This window comes from Pelodiscus sinensis, chromosome 6 (assembly GCF_052426305.1).
Source record: "Pelodiscus sinensis isolate ZL-2025 chromosome 6, ASM5242630v1, whole genome shotgun sequence".
Lineage (NCBI taxonomy): Eukaryota > Metazoa > Chordata > Testudines > Trionychidae > Pelodiscus > Pelodiscus sinensis.
In genome coordinates this window covers 32,360,245-32,375,116 of record NC_143057.1, presented here as the reverse complement: position 1 = coordinate 32,375,116, position 14,872 = coordinate 32,360,245, and the positions used below count along the sequence as shown (strand labels likewise).

At 42.4% G+C, this 14,872-nt stretch overlaps 1 protein-coding gene across 5 annotated transcripts in view; it reads left to right on the top strand.

Annotated features, from left to right (window-relative positions):
- The window catches only part of KANK1 (KN motif and ankyrin repeat domains 1), a 173,591-nt gene that overhangs the window by 126,694 nt on the left and 32,025 nt on the right, over positions 1-14,872 (top strand). For all 5 annotated transcript variants that reach the window (XM_006137863.3, XM_006137860.3, XM_006137862.3 and 2 more), the window contains one exon: positions 12,215-14,866. In XM_006137863.3, coding sequence (XP_006137925.3) covers positions 12,215-14,866 — 2,652 coding nt within the window. The remainder of the gene's footprint in view (positions 1-12,214; positions 14,867-14,872) is intronic.

The following is a 14,872-nucleotide window of genomic DNA, read 5'->3' as shown; positions in this document are numbered from 1 at the left end:
ACGAGGCAGAAGCTACCCTGCAGAACAGAAGCTCCGGCAGCCCCCGCCCCCCACCCAGCGTGGCTGATGCCCAAAGGTCTTGAGATCCCCCCCCCCTTCGCTGCTTGGAGCGGTAATCCCCCACAGCTGAAAACCAGAGCCCTCTCATAGCTGAAGCCTGGTGCTGTCACATACACCTCCCCATGCCACAGAGCTGTGGAGTTTTCATAGTATGTTGGAGGGGAGGGGAATCAGAAATTACCAGGTTGAGAACCCCTGCCCTCTGGTTGCTTGTCACTCAGACGGGTTTGAAGGAGATGGAATATGAGCTGTGGGGATGAATGATTTGCCTAGTGCCCAATGGCAATCTGTGGTTTTAAGGCTGCTTACTTCACTCAGTTCAAACAAGACTTAGACAAGCAACTGGGAAAAGTGACAAGTTACTATTACCCCTTGTCTGCCATTAGTACACAGGTTCAAAAGCAGGAGGGGTTGTGATTGCTGAAATCCTTTGCAGCACTTAAACATGTAGGCTGCATCTAGACTGGCAAGTTTTTCTGCAAAAGCATTTGCTTTTGCGCAAAAACTTGCCAGCTGTCTACACTGGCTGCTTGATTTTGTGCAAAAGCACTGACGTTCTACTGTCCAAAATCAGTGCTTCTTGCACAAATGCTTTGATGTTTCTGTTCGGGCAAAAGCCCTTTTCCGGAAATGTTTTTGCGCAAGAGGGCCAGTGTAGACAGCTAAAAACTGTTTTGCGCAAAAAAGCTCTGATGGCGAAAATGGTGATCGGGGCTTTCTTGCACAAAACCACGCCTAGATTGGCATGGACGCTTTTCCACAAAAAGTGCTTTTGCGGAAATGCGTCCGTGCCAACCTAGATGCTCTTTTCTGCAAATGCTTTTAACGGAAAAACTTTTCCGTTAGAAGCATTTGTGGAAAATCATGCCAGTCTAGACGTAGCCGTATAGTCTCCTGTGAATTAAAGAAAGGAGCAGTTGGCATTGTCATGGTGTTTCCTGCCAGTCCAACAGTAGCTTTTCCTCTGCTTCAGCAGAGTCCAAGTGAGTTGACCAGGCAAACCTAAGGCATCTTTTCATTCGGGCTTTTTGAGAAGTATGTAATTAGGGGATGTTTATTGATAGCCATGGCAAGTTACTATGAATAAGGTGGAGTTTATTTTTCCATTGATATATCTTACTACGTTTTATACTTTATTTTTTATGACACATGTCCCTATAACAAATGGCTAGGTATGTAATAAAGTGAGTGGAATAAAATATTCTCAGATGATGAAGAGCATCCTCAAGTAGATAAATCATGAGAGATGCAGAAAGTTGTAATTTTAGAGAATGCTTGAAAAGAGCAGGGCGCTACCTTGAACCTGCCTGATTTGCATCTGCTTTCGGAAGCAAAGTAAACATAATAACATAAGAACAGCCATACTGGGTCAGACCAAAGGTCCATCTAGCTCAGTATCCTTCCAATAGTGGCTCATGCCAGATGCCCCAGAGGGAGTGAACAAAACAGGGAATCATCAAGTAATCCCTCTCCCATCACCCATTCCCAGCCTCTCAGAGGCTAGGGACACCATTCCTACCTATCCTGGCTAATAGACATTGATGGACCTAACCTCCATGAAGTTCTTTCTCGAACCATATTAAAATCCTGGTCTTCGCCACCTCCTCTGGCAAAGAGTTCCACAGGCCGACCATGTGCTGCATAAAGAAAAATTTCCTATTGTTTGTTTGAAATCTGCTACCTATTAATTTCATTTGGTGACCCCTAGTTCTTATGTTACGGGAATAAATAAATAACTTTTCCTTATTCACTTTTTCCATGCCAGTCATATTTTTATAGACCTCTATCATATCCCCCCTTAGTCTCCTCTTTTCTAAGATGAAAAGTCCCAGTCTTTGTAATCTCTTTGGGACCCATTCCAAACCCCTAATCATTTTTGTTGCCCTTTTCTGAACCTTTTCCAATGCCAATATATCTTTTTTTGACATAAGGCGACCACATCCGTACGTAGTATTCAAGATGTGGGCATACCAGGGTTTTATATAGAAGCAATAAGATGTTCTCTGTCTTATTCTCTATTCCATTTTTAATAATTCCTAACATTCTGTTTGCTTTTTTAACTGCTGCTTCACATTGAGTGGAAGTTTTCAGAGAACTATCCACAATGACTCCAAGATCTCTCTCTTGACTAGTTGTAGCTAAATTAGATCCTACCATATTGAATGTATAGTTGGGATTATTTTTTCCAATGTGCATTGTTTTACATTTATCAACATGACATTTCATTTGCCATTTTGTTGCCTAATCACTTAGTTTGGTGAGATCTTTTTGAAGCTCTTGACAATCTGCTTTGGTTTTAACTATTTTGAGCAGTTTAGTATCATCTGCAAATTTTGCCACCTCAGGCTGTGTCTAGACTACATGCCTCTGTTGGCAGAGGCATGTGGATTAGACAGATCAGCAAAGGCAAATGAAGCCGCGATTTAAATGATCGCGGCTTCATTTACATTTACATGGCTGCCGCGCTGAGCCGACAAACAGCTGATCAGCTTTTTGTCGGCTCGCCACTAGTCTGGACGTTCCCCCTGTCGACATCAAAGCCCTTTGTCGGCAGCCCTGGTAAACCTCATTCCACGAGGAATACCGGGGCTGCCGACAAAGGGCTTTGATGTCGACAGGGGGAACGTCCAGACTAGCGGCGAGCCGACAAACAGCTGATCAGCTGTTTGTCGGCTCAGCGCGGCAGCCATGTAAATGTAAATAAAGCTGCGATCATTTAAATCGCGGCTTCATTTACCTTTGCTGAACAAACAAATCTACATGCCTCTGCCGACAGAGGCATGTAGTGTAGACGTACCCTCACTGTTTATCCCTTTCTCCAGATCATTTATAAGTACAGGACAGACCTTTGGGGGACCCCACTAGTTACCTCTTTCCATTCTGAAAACTTGCCATTTATTTCTACCCTTTATTTCCTGTCTTTTAACCAGTTATCAGTCAATGAGAGGACCTTCCCGCTTATCCCATGACAACTTACATTACTTAAGAGCCTTTGGTGAGGGATGTTTTTGGGGGTTTTGATTAGCAGAGCGCCCACCGCTTAGTGTTTTATTTCTACTGGTGATGCAGATTCGCACATGCCTTGGCACACACAAAAATATTATTCTGCACCTGAATGGAAAAGTTTAGAGGGAACATTGCATGCAAAAGTATGTGGATCAAGCTTTCAAATAATTGCATGTAACTTTTTTGCACACTATTCATCATTCTTTTCTCTCTCTCTTTGAGAGATTCCCCCCCCCCCCCTGTACCCACTATTTATTGCCGGTAGTTACTTCAGCATTAATGTAAAGTTGGCAAATTCCAAGTTAAGGCTCCCACAAAAAATTTAATTCAGTCCCCTTATGTGCATCTATTGCATTTAGTTCTTTTTGTTAAATAGTAACTTATAGCATGTGACTTGTAGACAGGTATTAGGCATATTTTTTACCAAGTACAGGTACTAAAATTGGACTTGGAAGAATTCAGCTTTGTTTCCTAATTTTAATGGATATTGATGATTTTTAGCATTTTTGTGGATTTAAGTTTTCATGCCCCTGGGGAACTGTGGGGAGGGGGGGTCAGATAATTTTTTTAATGATATGGAGAGAGAATCTTTTAGATGCTATATATTCTTAAAGATGCCTTTTAAGAATAAGCTTTTAAAATGTTTTCATCATTCCTTTCTTTTCTCTGTTCACATCTTGATCCTCCCAGGACACTGCACTGTAGTGATTTGTTGTCTTAATTAGCATGTTGAACTGAAACTACATCTGCCCAAATTCTCCTTTTTTCTCCTATTGCTTGTGCTTACATGATACTAAGGTTTTTTGCTAATTTGAACCCATGAATTAAACGCTGTAGTGTTTGAAGCTTTCATTCAGGGAGAAGTGATTTCTATGGGCTATGCTGGGGTCTGGCTCAGTGCTTTAATATACTGAAGTTCTTGTGCAGTGCATCAGATAGGATATAATTTAATGGAAATTGGCAAGACTGCAGTATTTAGACAGAGCCAGGCACAGCAGTTCAGGAAGAGAGAACAGAACAGTGTGTTTGTTAAATGATGCTTATGTCCAGTTTGTGATTATTGTGCAGTGGAGAGAGGGAAGTGCAGTTTGTGCACACTTTTACATAGCTGAATTAATGGTCACAGTAACATGACCAGGCCTCTACAATTTGCCAGAATTTTGCTTCGCAACTACTTGTTCAAAATGAGCATGTACAGTTTAAAATCTCCTTTATAACCATTGAGTATTCAGAAGATGAAATAGCAATGCATGTTAAATTCCCAAGCTGATGACTTAAGTCTCTGTGTATGTGTGTGTGACTGTGTTTGAAGTTAACCTTTGCAAATCAACATGCAAAGAAAGGAAGTTCAGTGTGGCACTGTGTTGTAATTTATGATTGTCTGAAGCACAACGGAGCTTTGAGACTGTCTTTTACTTGTTGTAGTACCCAGTGTCTAGACAAAGACAACACAAGAGGCTCAACAGGAATCTTTTTAGTGTTCTCTGTTTTTGTGGTTTCTTACTCACTCAAAGTCGCAAGATATGCAGACCTTTCCTCTTGGCAGCATGGCAGATAGATACAGCTTCCGCAAAAGTTAATCAATGCTGCTTTGTGTAGCATAATATTACCCACCAAGTGCTAATGGAGCGAGTGCATCCATGGCATATCCGGTATATCGTGCGTAGGAGAGAAAAGGATAATGTTCTCAAACGGTTTATTTCCTTTCCTTTTCAGTAGGTTTTTGAAATGGGCAGAACCATTTTGCAATCCCCTAAAATAGCAACCCACTTCACTTTGTTTCTGTATTTGAAGCCTGGCAATAAAATCTGAAATGGATGTGCCTTTAAAATACAGAAACATGCTGCGCCGTACGTTTGGTTTTGTGGTTGTATTTCTTTTCTCCAGAATACATAATTTGTCCTTGTTTATCTGTAGCATCAAGAACCATTGCTGTAATGATCCATCTACAACAGTGTCATTGTGCTGGTAGAGTGTACCCAGAGTTATTTACATGAAAATTTGTGTGTGATTAACTACCTACGTCTCTTAAAAATACAAGTACTAATTTTGGCAGGTGCAAAATGTCAGTGTTACTAAAATAGCCAGTTTAGCTAGAGACCATAAAATTAGCCACAACCTTCTCTGCAAAGAGGCAAGGAATTGATGTGATCTAGGAGAGGCTTCATTTGGATAAATTCCATCTGAATTGTTTCAGGAAGAAAATCTTTGAGAATTTAGCTCTTAAGGCTTAAACTTGAATGAGCTGTCTTCAGAAGTTTTGAGTAATTTTCCACTGATAAGTTAATTCTGGCATCTTGGGACTTTCCTGCCACAAAAGCACATTTCATGATATAAATGGTTTTAAAAAATTAATAGTTTTTTAACCTTCCGTGTTTATGATTTTGAATTTGACAGAAAAATATAACTAATTTGGAAAATACAGGCAGTCCCCGGGTTACATGGATCCGACTTACATCAGATCCCTACTTACAAACGGGGTGAGGCAACCCCGCACTAGCTGCTTCCCCCCAGCAGACCAGGGAGACGCGGAGCGGCTTTTCTCAGCAGACACCTCAGCTTGAGAATAAAGGACTGAGGGAAGTGAGGTGTGGGAGAATAAAACTGAGCTCTGGAGAAATGTTTGGCTAGAGTTTCCCCTACAATATGTACCAGTTCCGACTTACATACAAATTCAACTTAAGAACAAACCTACAGTCCCTATCTTGTACGTAACCCGGGGACTACCTGTACTACAATCTTCTCTATGGTATATGCCAAAGTTCTGAGTCCTTATAGTAAACCAAATAAATGTTTTCTGTAAACTGGTTTTACAGAGAAGAAAGTCAATGAGATCGTGTAGCTCTTCAAGTGACAATCTCATCATGGTTTTTTTTCTAATTTTCTGAGATAATCCTTTAAATAGTGTGTCATGAATAAAGATCTGTTACGGTGCAGCAGGGTGTCTGGCAGCAGTGTCTACTGCTACGGTTGCCTGACACTTCCTTTTTTACACCTGTTTTCAGTTTTTTATAACTTTGCCAAACTCTAGGCTTGGGCAAAAACTGTCCATTCTGGGAGTCTGTCTCAGGTTGAATATACTTGGAAATATTTGGCCCAGAGGTGTCAGCATTTTCTGAGGACAAGGACAGTGGTGGGGTGGGGAGGGAGAATCATTGTTTTTGCCCATGTAAAATTCTGGCAGCCTTTTCTCTGAAAAGCTCTAACACCCCAGGCTTTGACAAAGTCCATCCCTGCCAAATTTCGGAGACTTGCCTTTTGCCATCTTCATGACAATCTGCTAAAATTTGACCAAGTTATAAGCCCTTTTGTACACATGCAGAGTAGAGCTACTCAGCTAAAAATTGTAAACATTCAATCCACAGGGAGCGTGCTTCAACCCAGGGCTGCAAGAGGCTGCACAGGATTTTCCCTGTGACACTAGATCTGTGCTAGAACTGTTCATAGAACAAGAGGTGAGAATTGGGTCTCCTCTGCACGCTTATAGGCTACGTCTACACTGCAGAGCTTTTCCAGGATACCAGAAGTATCCTGGAAAAGCTCTGCTGCGTCCAAGGAACACTTCTGCTTTTCCGAAAAAAAAATCGGAAAAGCAGACGCGTTTTTTGGCATCCCTGTAAACCTCGTTCTACGAGGAAGAAGGGATGTTCCGAAAGAGGGGGTTTTCCTGACACTTGGCCTCATATAGACGGGCCAAATGTTGGAAAAGCCTCTTTCGGGAGAAAAGCAGAAAAAGATACACCTATTGCGAACCGCAATGTGCATATCTTTTTCTGACTTTTTCCTGCAGTGAAGAAATAGCCTATCGATTGCTCCACTAGGACCATGCATTGGGCTGAGGGAAACCACCTGAATCAACTGCAGAGGGGACAAGAACAAGATCTGGGAAAGAGCTGAGGGAGGTAGTTTGGAAGAAGGGGTTGAGAGCTGATTTATTTACTATGGAAAAATAGCAGATGCTCATATCACTAAAGACTGACTTGTTACCTCTTTTGACCCAAGCTATTAGTGAAAACTCTGGGATCATGTGAATTGTTCAGTCAGGAGGACAAATTGATGATGGAGACAGGTATTTCTTTAAAGCAATCCTGTCTATGGACAGCATGTCTATAGAAAGTCCTGTTTCCCAGAACACAGTAGGAATAAAACAATGGGAGAGTGTCCTAATTCCCATTTCCAAACCCCCTTTCCAGTCAGCACTTAGCTCAAGAGCTCTCAAACTTTTCTCAAGGCCATGTTCCCAGTGATTGTCCTGACTTTGTCCTTGGCTTTTCTTCTGTTTCTTCATTCTTTGGTGTGTTTATCGCTGCCTTACCCCCTCTTTCGCATGGACAGACTACTCTGTTAAAACAATACCTAGTTGAAACCCTTGCTTCCATATAGTTCAAATTCCTGTGCAGTCTTACACGTTCCTATATTTGGTTGGCAATCCCTATTGTTTCAGGTACCTGCTTCTCTAAAGAAGCTTAATGACTTCTTACAGGTTATACCCTCTTGAGGTTTAACCCAACCCAATCCTTTGTTGTTTTTTAAAATTTTATTTTATTTTATTTTATTGGGAATTTATCAGAGTTTACTACCACAGGAAAAAAACTGGTGGAAAATCAGTGCAAAAAACTATTAATAATTTTGGGGGTAAATATTGGGGTTTATTTTTAGTTTGGTGACAGAAAGACGGGGGGGGGAAGTATTCAGTTGTTTCATGGTTTGAATTCCATGCATCAATGTGGGTTGCTGCAGAACTAAAACAGAACTCATAACACAGTGTCACCTTCTAGTTCAGTGGTCCCCAACCTTTTTAAGCATGAGATCACTTTTTGAATTTAAGTACAATCCAGGATCTACTTCAGACCCAAACTCCCTTGCCCCACCTCCTTTCAGCCCCTTCTCTGAGGCTCCACCCCTGTTCACTCCATCCTCCCTCTTCCATCCTCACTCACTTTTATCAGGCTGGGGACAGGGTTTTGGGGTGCAGGAGGGTTCAGAATGCTGGCTCCAGCTGGGCACCACTTGCCACAGATGGATTCCGGATGGTAGTGCAGGTGGGTAAGGCAGGCGCATCCCTACGCTGGCCCTGCACCACTTCCAAAAGCAGCCAGCAAACTCTCCATCCCTGCCCCCCTTGCTCTGTGGAGATGGGCTACAAGGTGGAGGGAGGGGCACTTTGACATCAGCACTCCCCCTTCCTCTTCTTCCCGTGCTCTGCACAGCAAGCAGGAGGCTCCCAGGAGTGAGGGGCACCTTCAAGGCAGTTAGAAGGAGCAGTAGGGCAATGCTGAGGGGCAGATGAAGTGCTGGCCCTTGATAGCTTCCCAGCCCAAACCCTGTCAGGATCACTGGTAACAGGTTCCAAGATCTACTAGTAAATAAACAGTTTACTGCGGTAGCTTATACATATTTACATTCAAAAACTGGATTCACACTATTTGCAGCACATCCACTCAACTTCATTCTTTTCTCTTTTTGTTTTTAAACTTTTGAATACTTCTTTGTGTTCTGAAATGTACTTGGATCCAGATTTTCATTTTCTTCCCATGTTAGCGTGTCAGAACTTTAAACAGTTCTCCGCTAACAGCTTGAAGCGTATATGTGATGAACATGAGATTCATTAGGACGTTCAGATGCACACTCACTTCAGAACTTGCATGCGTGCCTGTTTGTTTATTGCGTGTACCTTCTAGACTAATACGTATTCTTGTTTCAACAGGCAGCTTTGTATATATATGCAGATGGATGTATTATCATAAGCCTATATCATGCAGTGCATTGTATTTTTGTAACCAAACAAGATATTTTTTATATATTTGATACAAAAGTAGGATAAACATCTGAAAAAAAGAATAATATTAAAATTGGTTAAAACGCAAAAGGAAGAGGCTTACATAATGCATACACATAATAGGGAAGAATTAAGGTTGCCTATGCAACCTTAATTTTGCCACCTTGTATTTTTTGTGTTTTTGCAACCTTAATATTTGTATAGGTTTTTTGTGTGTAATATATTAATACATGGATTTTTTTTTGTCCTCTGCTTATATTTAGACATTTATTTTGTTATGTCCATGAGTAAAAACACCATGTCTGCACTACAGAGAAGATCAAAGCCGCCGTTGTCAATCTTTCAGGGTTTGAATGAGCTGGTCTAGTGAAGACATGCACATTTGAACTGAGAGGGTGCTCCCATTGACACCAGTAGTCCTTCTCCTACGAGGAGGAAAGGAAGTTGAAGGGAGAGCAGGCTCCCGTCGACCTCCCACAGTGTGGACGGTGCCAAAATTCAATTTAAGATATTTCAACTCCAGCCACGGAATTTGAACGTATCCCCTACTATAGACCTAGCACAAGACCAGTGTTCCCTCTAAGCTGTGAGACAGCACAGTTTCAGGGGCAATTAATCAGCCCCACCCAGTCAGAGGCTCCAGGCTCTGTGCTTGGAGCTGACTGACTGGGCAGGGCTGACTAATCGCCTGTGAAGCTGTGCTGCCATGCAGCTTAGAGGAAACACTGCACAAGACCGCAGTCTTGGAATAGATAGCAGATGGGCACTGAAGCTAAGTATGTATATCTGGCAGTCCAGTACCTTGCTGTCAATTGCAGGATTAGTGCCCTGCCTCTCCTCCCTTTTAGTACACACACACACCAACTACAAGTTCACTTTTACTGCTGTGACCACAATTCACCCTTTTGCAGCACCTTTTTTAAAGTGTGAGTTTCCCTTGGATATAGAGAAAAATGTGGTGTCCCCAGGAATCAGGAAGCATAAGCCTAGGAATAGGCGATCCAGATTCAATTCCTTGTTCCTCCACAGACTTCCTGTAAGACCTTGGCCACATCTCTGACATTCCATTCCTATCTCTGAAATGGGGATAATAGCACTTCCTTACATCACAGGGATGTTTTGAAGATGAAGATAAATGCTTGGAACATTATGAAGCGCTTTGGAACCTATTGCTTAAAAGTGCCGTTGAGAGACAGATGGTGATATTATCCTCAGCAAAACCATGACAACTGACCATTATTTATTTGAATTACTGTAGCATCTAGGGGCCTTAGACGTGGAATGGGACCCTATTGTGCTAGGCTCTGTACAAACACAAAACAAAGATATGGTCCCTGTGTTGCAGACCTTACAATTTAAATAAACTAGAAAGAAACAAGGAGTCAGAATGGGTGTAATGAGCAAGTTGAGTGCTGGCGTCGAAAGTCTTGTTTGTTCCACATTTTTTATTTCTTTGTTAGTTTAGTGAGGAGAGGATAAGCCGAAGGGAGAGCAACTGGGGAAGACAGAGAAAGGGAGAAAAGGGTAAGAGACGAGTGATGCTGAAATGGAGAGATTGTGAGGGAGGGTTGGTGCAAACAACCAGTCAGCACAGGGCAGAGAAAATCTAATCAGAACTGTGTACAGTTTTCCAAAGGACCAAAGTACACTTTTGTGAAATTCACCAAGTGTAATGAAAATCCCAGCAATTTCTTTAATCTTTGTTACAGCATTCTTACGTTTCACTTCTAGGAGTAGTAGATTCAGGGTGTTGTGTTTTGTTTTGGTTTTTTTAAAGTTGGGTAGGTCTGTTTAAAGGGGACATGAATTTAAAATATCATATTCAGAAAATGAGCTAGAAGTTTTTTTTCAGGCTCTGTGGCTACCTAATAGCCTTGTCTCTTTCACTGGAATACTGGAAGAGTGGCCAGTTAGCAAACATACAATACTAGTTTGTTAGATCCAAGAGACTGATCAACTTTATGTGTTTATATAACTTTATATGGCCAGAGACAGTTAACAGTTGTTTTAAGGAGGAAATAAAATGCAGTAAATATGTACAGTAAAAAAGAAATGTATACCCAAATTACCAATGATTCATGGTTGTGGAGGGAAAGGAGAAGGAAATGGGTGGAGGGTACTGCACCTTTAAAAGACTAACAGTTCTCTTGTTATTAGATAATAGAGCGTGGTGACAGCTGAGGTTCCTTACGGGTGCTAAAAGGCAGCAGTTTTCAGTTTTGCTGGAGAACAGAACTCATTGGTGAACACACAGCCTATGAGAACGTGCCCTGCTTGGCTAGGTTTACACTAATGTGGACTTTTTTTCCTTAAGGGGCGAAGAATGAGAAAATTGAGAGGCAGGGCTTTAGAGAACAGAGAGCTTGTTGAAGGTAGGACGGCAAGGAGAAAAAAAAATCTGAGGCCTTATTTTATTTGGATGGAAAATGTGTGTTCTGAGAGCAGAGATATGTAGCTAATTCAGGTAACTGGAAAATGTTTATTGTTTTTCCGATTCCTCTAGTGAGTTACAACTTGTTTTGGGGGTGGGATGCGGAGGAGCAGGATATGCAGCAACGTCACATCTAAATATTCTGTCTGTAGAAGCACAACTGACTTGGGGAGGTTTTATTTAGAATGCTTTGGGGACATGTGAGTCCAGTGTCGGCAGGAAGCTGTGCTGTCCTGACATCTGAGCTGGCAGTTTCTCTTTTGGCTGTGGAATGTTAGACTGCATTGGAAACAGGTCTCGCTACATATTTTTAGTGTATGGGCTTCATGTAGGATTGAAATATCAAAGAGATAGATTCACAGACACAAATCAGTGTGCTCCCAAGCAAGAGAGAGCTTGTATTGCTCCTCAGATTTATAACTTATCAGAAATTATTTTAACCTTTTTGAAAACTGTTGCCTGCGGTGTAACTGCATTGGTAAACTAAGAGGGAAATGATTTGTGTGTAACCCTTTTAAAACCTCCTGAAGCAATCAGTGTCTCCAGATGTTTTACTGCAACACAAAAACTTTCCTGATCCTTTCACTCAGGCTAATGCTAATCCACCATGAGCGTTTGTTGTGATGTGGTGGTACTGCAGGAATTCCTGAAAGTATCATTTCATGTGATCAGTAATGATTTCTGTGGTGCCTTCATAAACTAAAGCTATCAGAACATATCTTCGTGTTTATTTATGATGTCAGCATTAAGTGTGTACGTACATCAGAGAGGGAGAGATTTTTTAATTGTAAATTAAAGATAGACAAATAACATGTTTTCCAATTTGTAACATTCGGTCTGTGCTATGAATGTAATTACTTTTTTGCTATTTCAGCTGAAAGTTTAGCCAGAAGTAGCTTTAAAAAAAATAATTGTGTTCATTTTGTTTTTTCCTACAGAAAAAGAAGAAAGTGTTTTGAGTGGAGAAGATGACAAAGAACATAAAGATCCCTATTTTGTGGAAACTCCTTATGGCTACCAGCTAGACTTGGATTTTCTAAAGTATGTGGATGACATACAAAAGGGAAACACGATTAAGAAATTAAATATCCAGAAAAAAAGGAAACTGGTACCAACTTTTACAGGTACCAAGAACTGCCAGTACAGTGGGTGGACCTCAACAGAATCCCTCTCTTCGTCAAACAGTGATGAGACTAAGCACCCCTCCTTTGCAGCAAGGAATCAAGTAGCATCGTCGGGCACTGTGAGGCCATCTGTTTCCTTGGAAGGCTCTCCGGCCTTCTTAACCATTCCTGAGAGCAGCCAACTTCCCCCTCCTTCACCACAGCTTCCTCGGCACAATCTTCATGTAACAAAAACTCTCATGGAAACCCGCAGAAGATTGGAACAGGAGAGGGTTATTATGCAGGTGACACCAGGGGATGTCCGCAGGCCCAGACTTTCTAGCTTTGGAGGCCTGGGGTCAGCTAGCTCCCTTCCTTCCTTTGTAGGATCTAGTGGGCACAATCAGACGTCTCAGCAGCTTCAGAATGGGTACCAGGGTAATGGAGACTATAATGTCTACCTTGCTTCCTCTGTGGGCAGTTCCATCCGTCATAGCCCATTGAGTTCAGGAATATCGACCCCTGTGACCAACGTAAGCCCCGTGCACCTGCAGCATATCAGGGAACAAATGGCAGTTGCCCTCAAACGCCTCAAGGAGCTTGAGGAACAAGTCAAGACTATCCCTGTGCTCCAGGTCAAGATTTCAGTATTACAGGAAGAGAAAAGACAGATGATGGCAGAACTCAAAACCCAAAGAAAACCCAATCAGAATGACTCTTCTAGCTTCAGAAAGCGATCGTATAGTGCAGGAAATGCGGAGCAATGGGGACATCTGTCACAGGTCAAAAGAGGAGGTGAATTGTACATAGACTGTGAGGAAGACATGGGGAGCGCGGAGCAGAACTTGCAGAGGGCAGAGGAGTTTAGGCAATTGACTTTTGAAATGCAAGCGTTAGAGAGGAAAATCCAGGACAGCAGCTATGAAATTCCCTCAAATCTTCGGATGAACCGAGAAGGTCTAACAAAAGAAAGCAGGTCAGTTGCTGTGGGTGCTGATGAAAATATGAATGATGTGGTCATATATAACAGATCTTCCCGGCCATGCGCAGAGGTAGCAGTGGGGACAGAGAAAGAAACTAGAGATTCTTGGGTAGGGGTGACGGAGAGAATGCTTGGCATTACCACAGAAGCTGAAAAAGAAATAGAGCTTCAGCAACAGACCATTGAAGCCCTAAAGGGGAAGATTTACAGACTAGAGGTTCAGTTAAAAGAAACTACACATGACAGGGAAATGACCAAATTAAAACAAGAACTGCAGGCAGCTGGATCTAGGAAGAAAGTAGATAAAGCCCTGATGGCTCAACCTCTGGTTTTCAGCACAATGGTGGAAGCTGTCGTACAAACAAGAGACCAAATGGTAGGAAATCATGTGGATGTGGCTGACTCATGTGTAGGGAACCATTTACAAATGAGAGAGATCGGAATCTCCTGCAAGCCCGATCTGCAGAGTACAGCGGTGGGTCCAGAACAGCTGATGAGTCAGTGGCTTGTGAAGGAGAAAGCAGACATGCATGACCAGTGCACTGGGAGATCTATCGAGATGTGTGACAAGAACGTGAGCACAGAAAAGAGTGTTTGCGAAACTGGCGTCAACACAGAGGAGTCTGTGGATAATTTGAGTCTCTGCAAGACAGAAGCAGAAATCAAAGAAGTCCGGTCCATAGGCTGTGGAGACTGTTCAGTGAATGTGACTGTTTGTCCTTCAAAGGAGTGTGTGTCCCGTAGCACAAACACAGAGGCTGTTCACAAAGTAGAATCTGCAGTTATGGCAGTGCCTCATACAGCTACCCAGCAAACCAGTACAGTATTGATAATGGTGAACCAGTTCACCAATACAGAAACAGCTTCTCTGATGGATTCCAGCACAAACACCATGTTGAGCACTTACGATAAACAGACTAACACTGTGAATGTGGAAATGCGGACTGTGGCAGTGGGAGATGGTCGGGTAAAGGACATAAACGCATCCGCTAAAACTCGTTCCGTTGGAGTGGGAACCTTGCTTTCTAGTGACTCGAACTTTGAAAAGCCCTCTGTGATAAAGACCAAGGACTGTGGAGTGGGGCAGATAAACATTCATGAGAACTACCTAGTTGGCCTTAAAATGAGGAATATTGCATGTGGTGCCCCTCCATTGTCTGTTGTGCCAGCTAGTACCAGAAGCATTGGTGTTGGGGATGAGCCGGCATATGAATCTGTGGGCATTTTAGTGGAAAGTCCTTTCCCCCCACCTGAAATGAAGACTGGCTTGGATCACTACATTGAGCGAGTACAGAAGCTGCTGCAGGAACAACAGATGCTGCTTGCTGAAAACTACAGTGAACTGGCAGAAGCTTTTGGAGAGCCTCACTCACAGATTGGGTCTCTGAACTCTCAGCTCATAAACACCCTTTCATCCATCAACTCTGTCATGAAATACGCAAGCACCGAGGAGCTGCGGAACTTGGACATCCAGAAACAGTGTATGGACAGAAGTAGTACCACAGGTATGT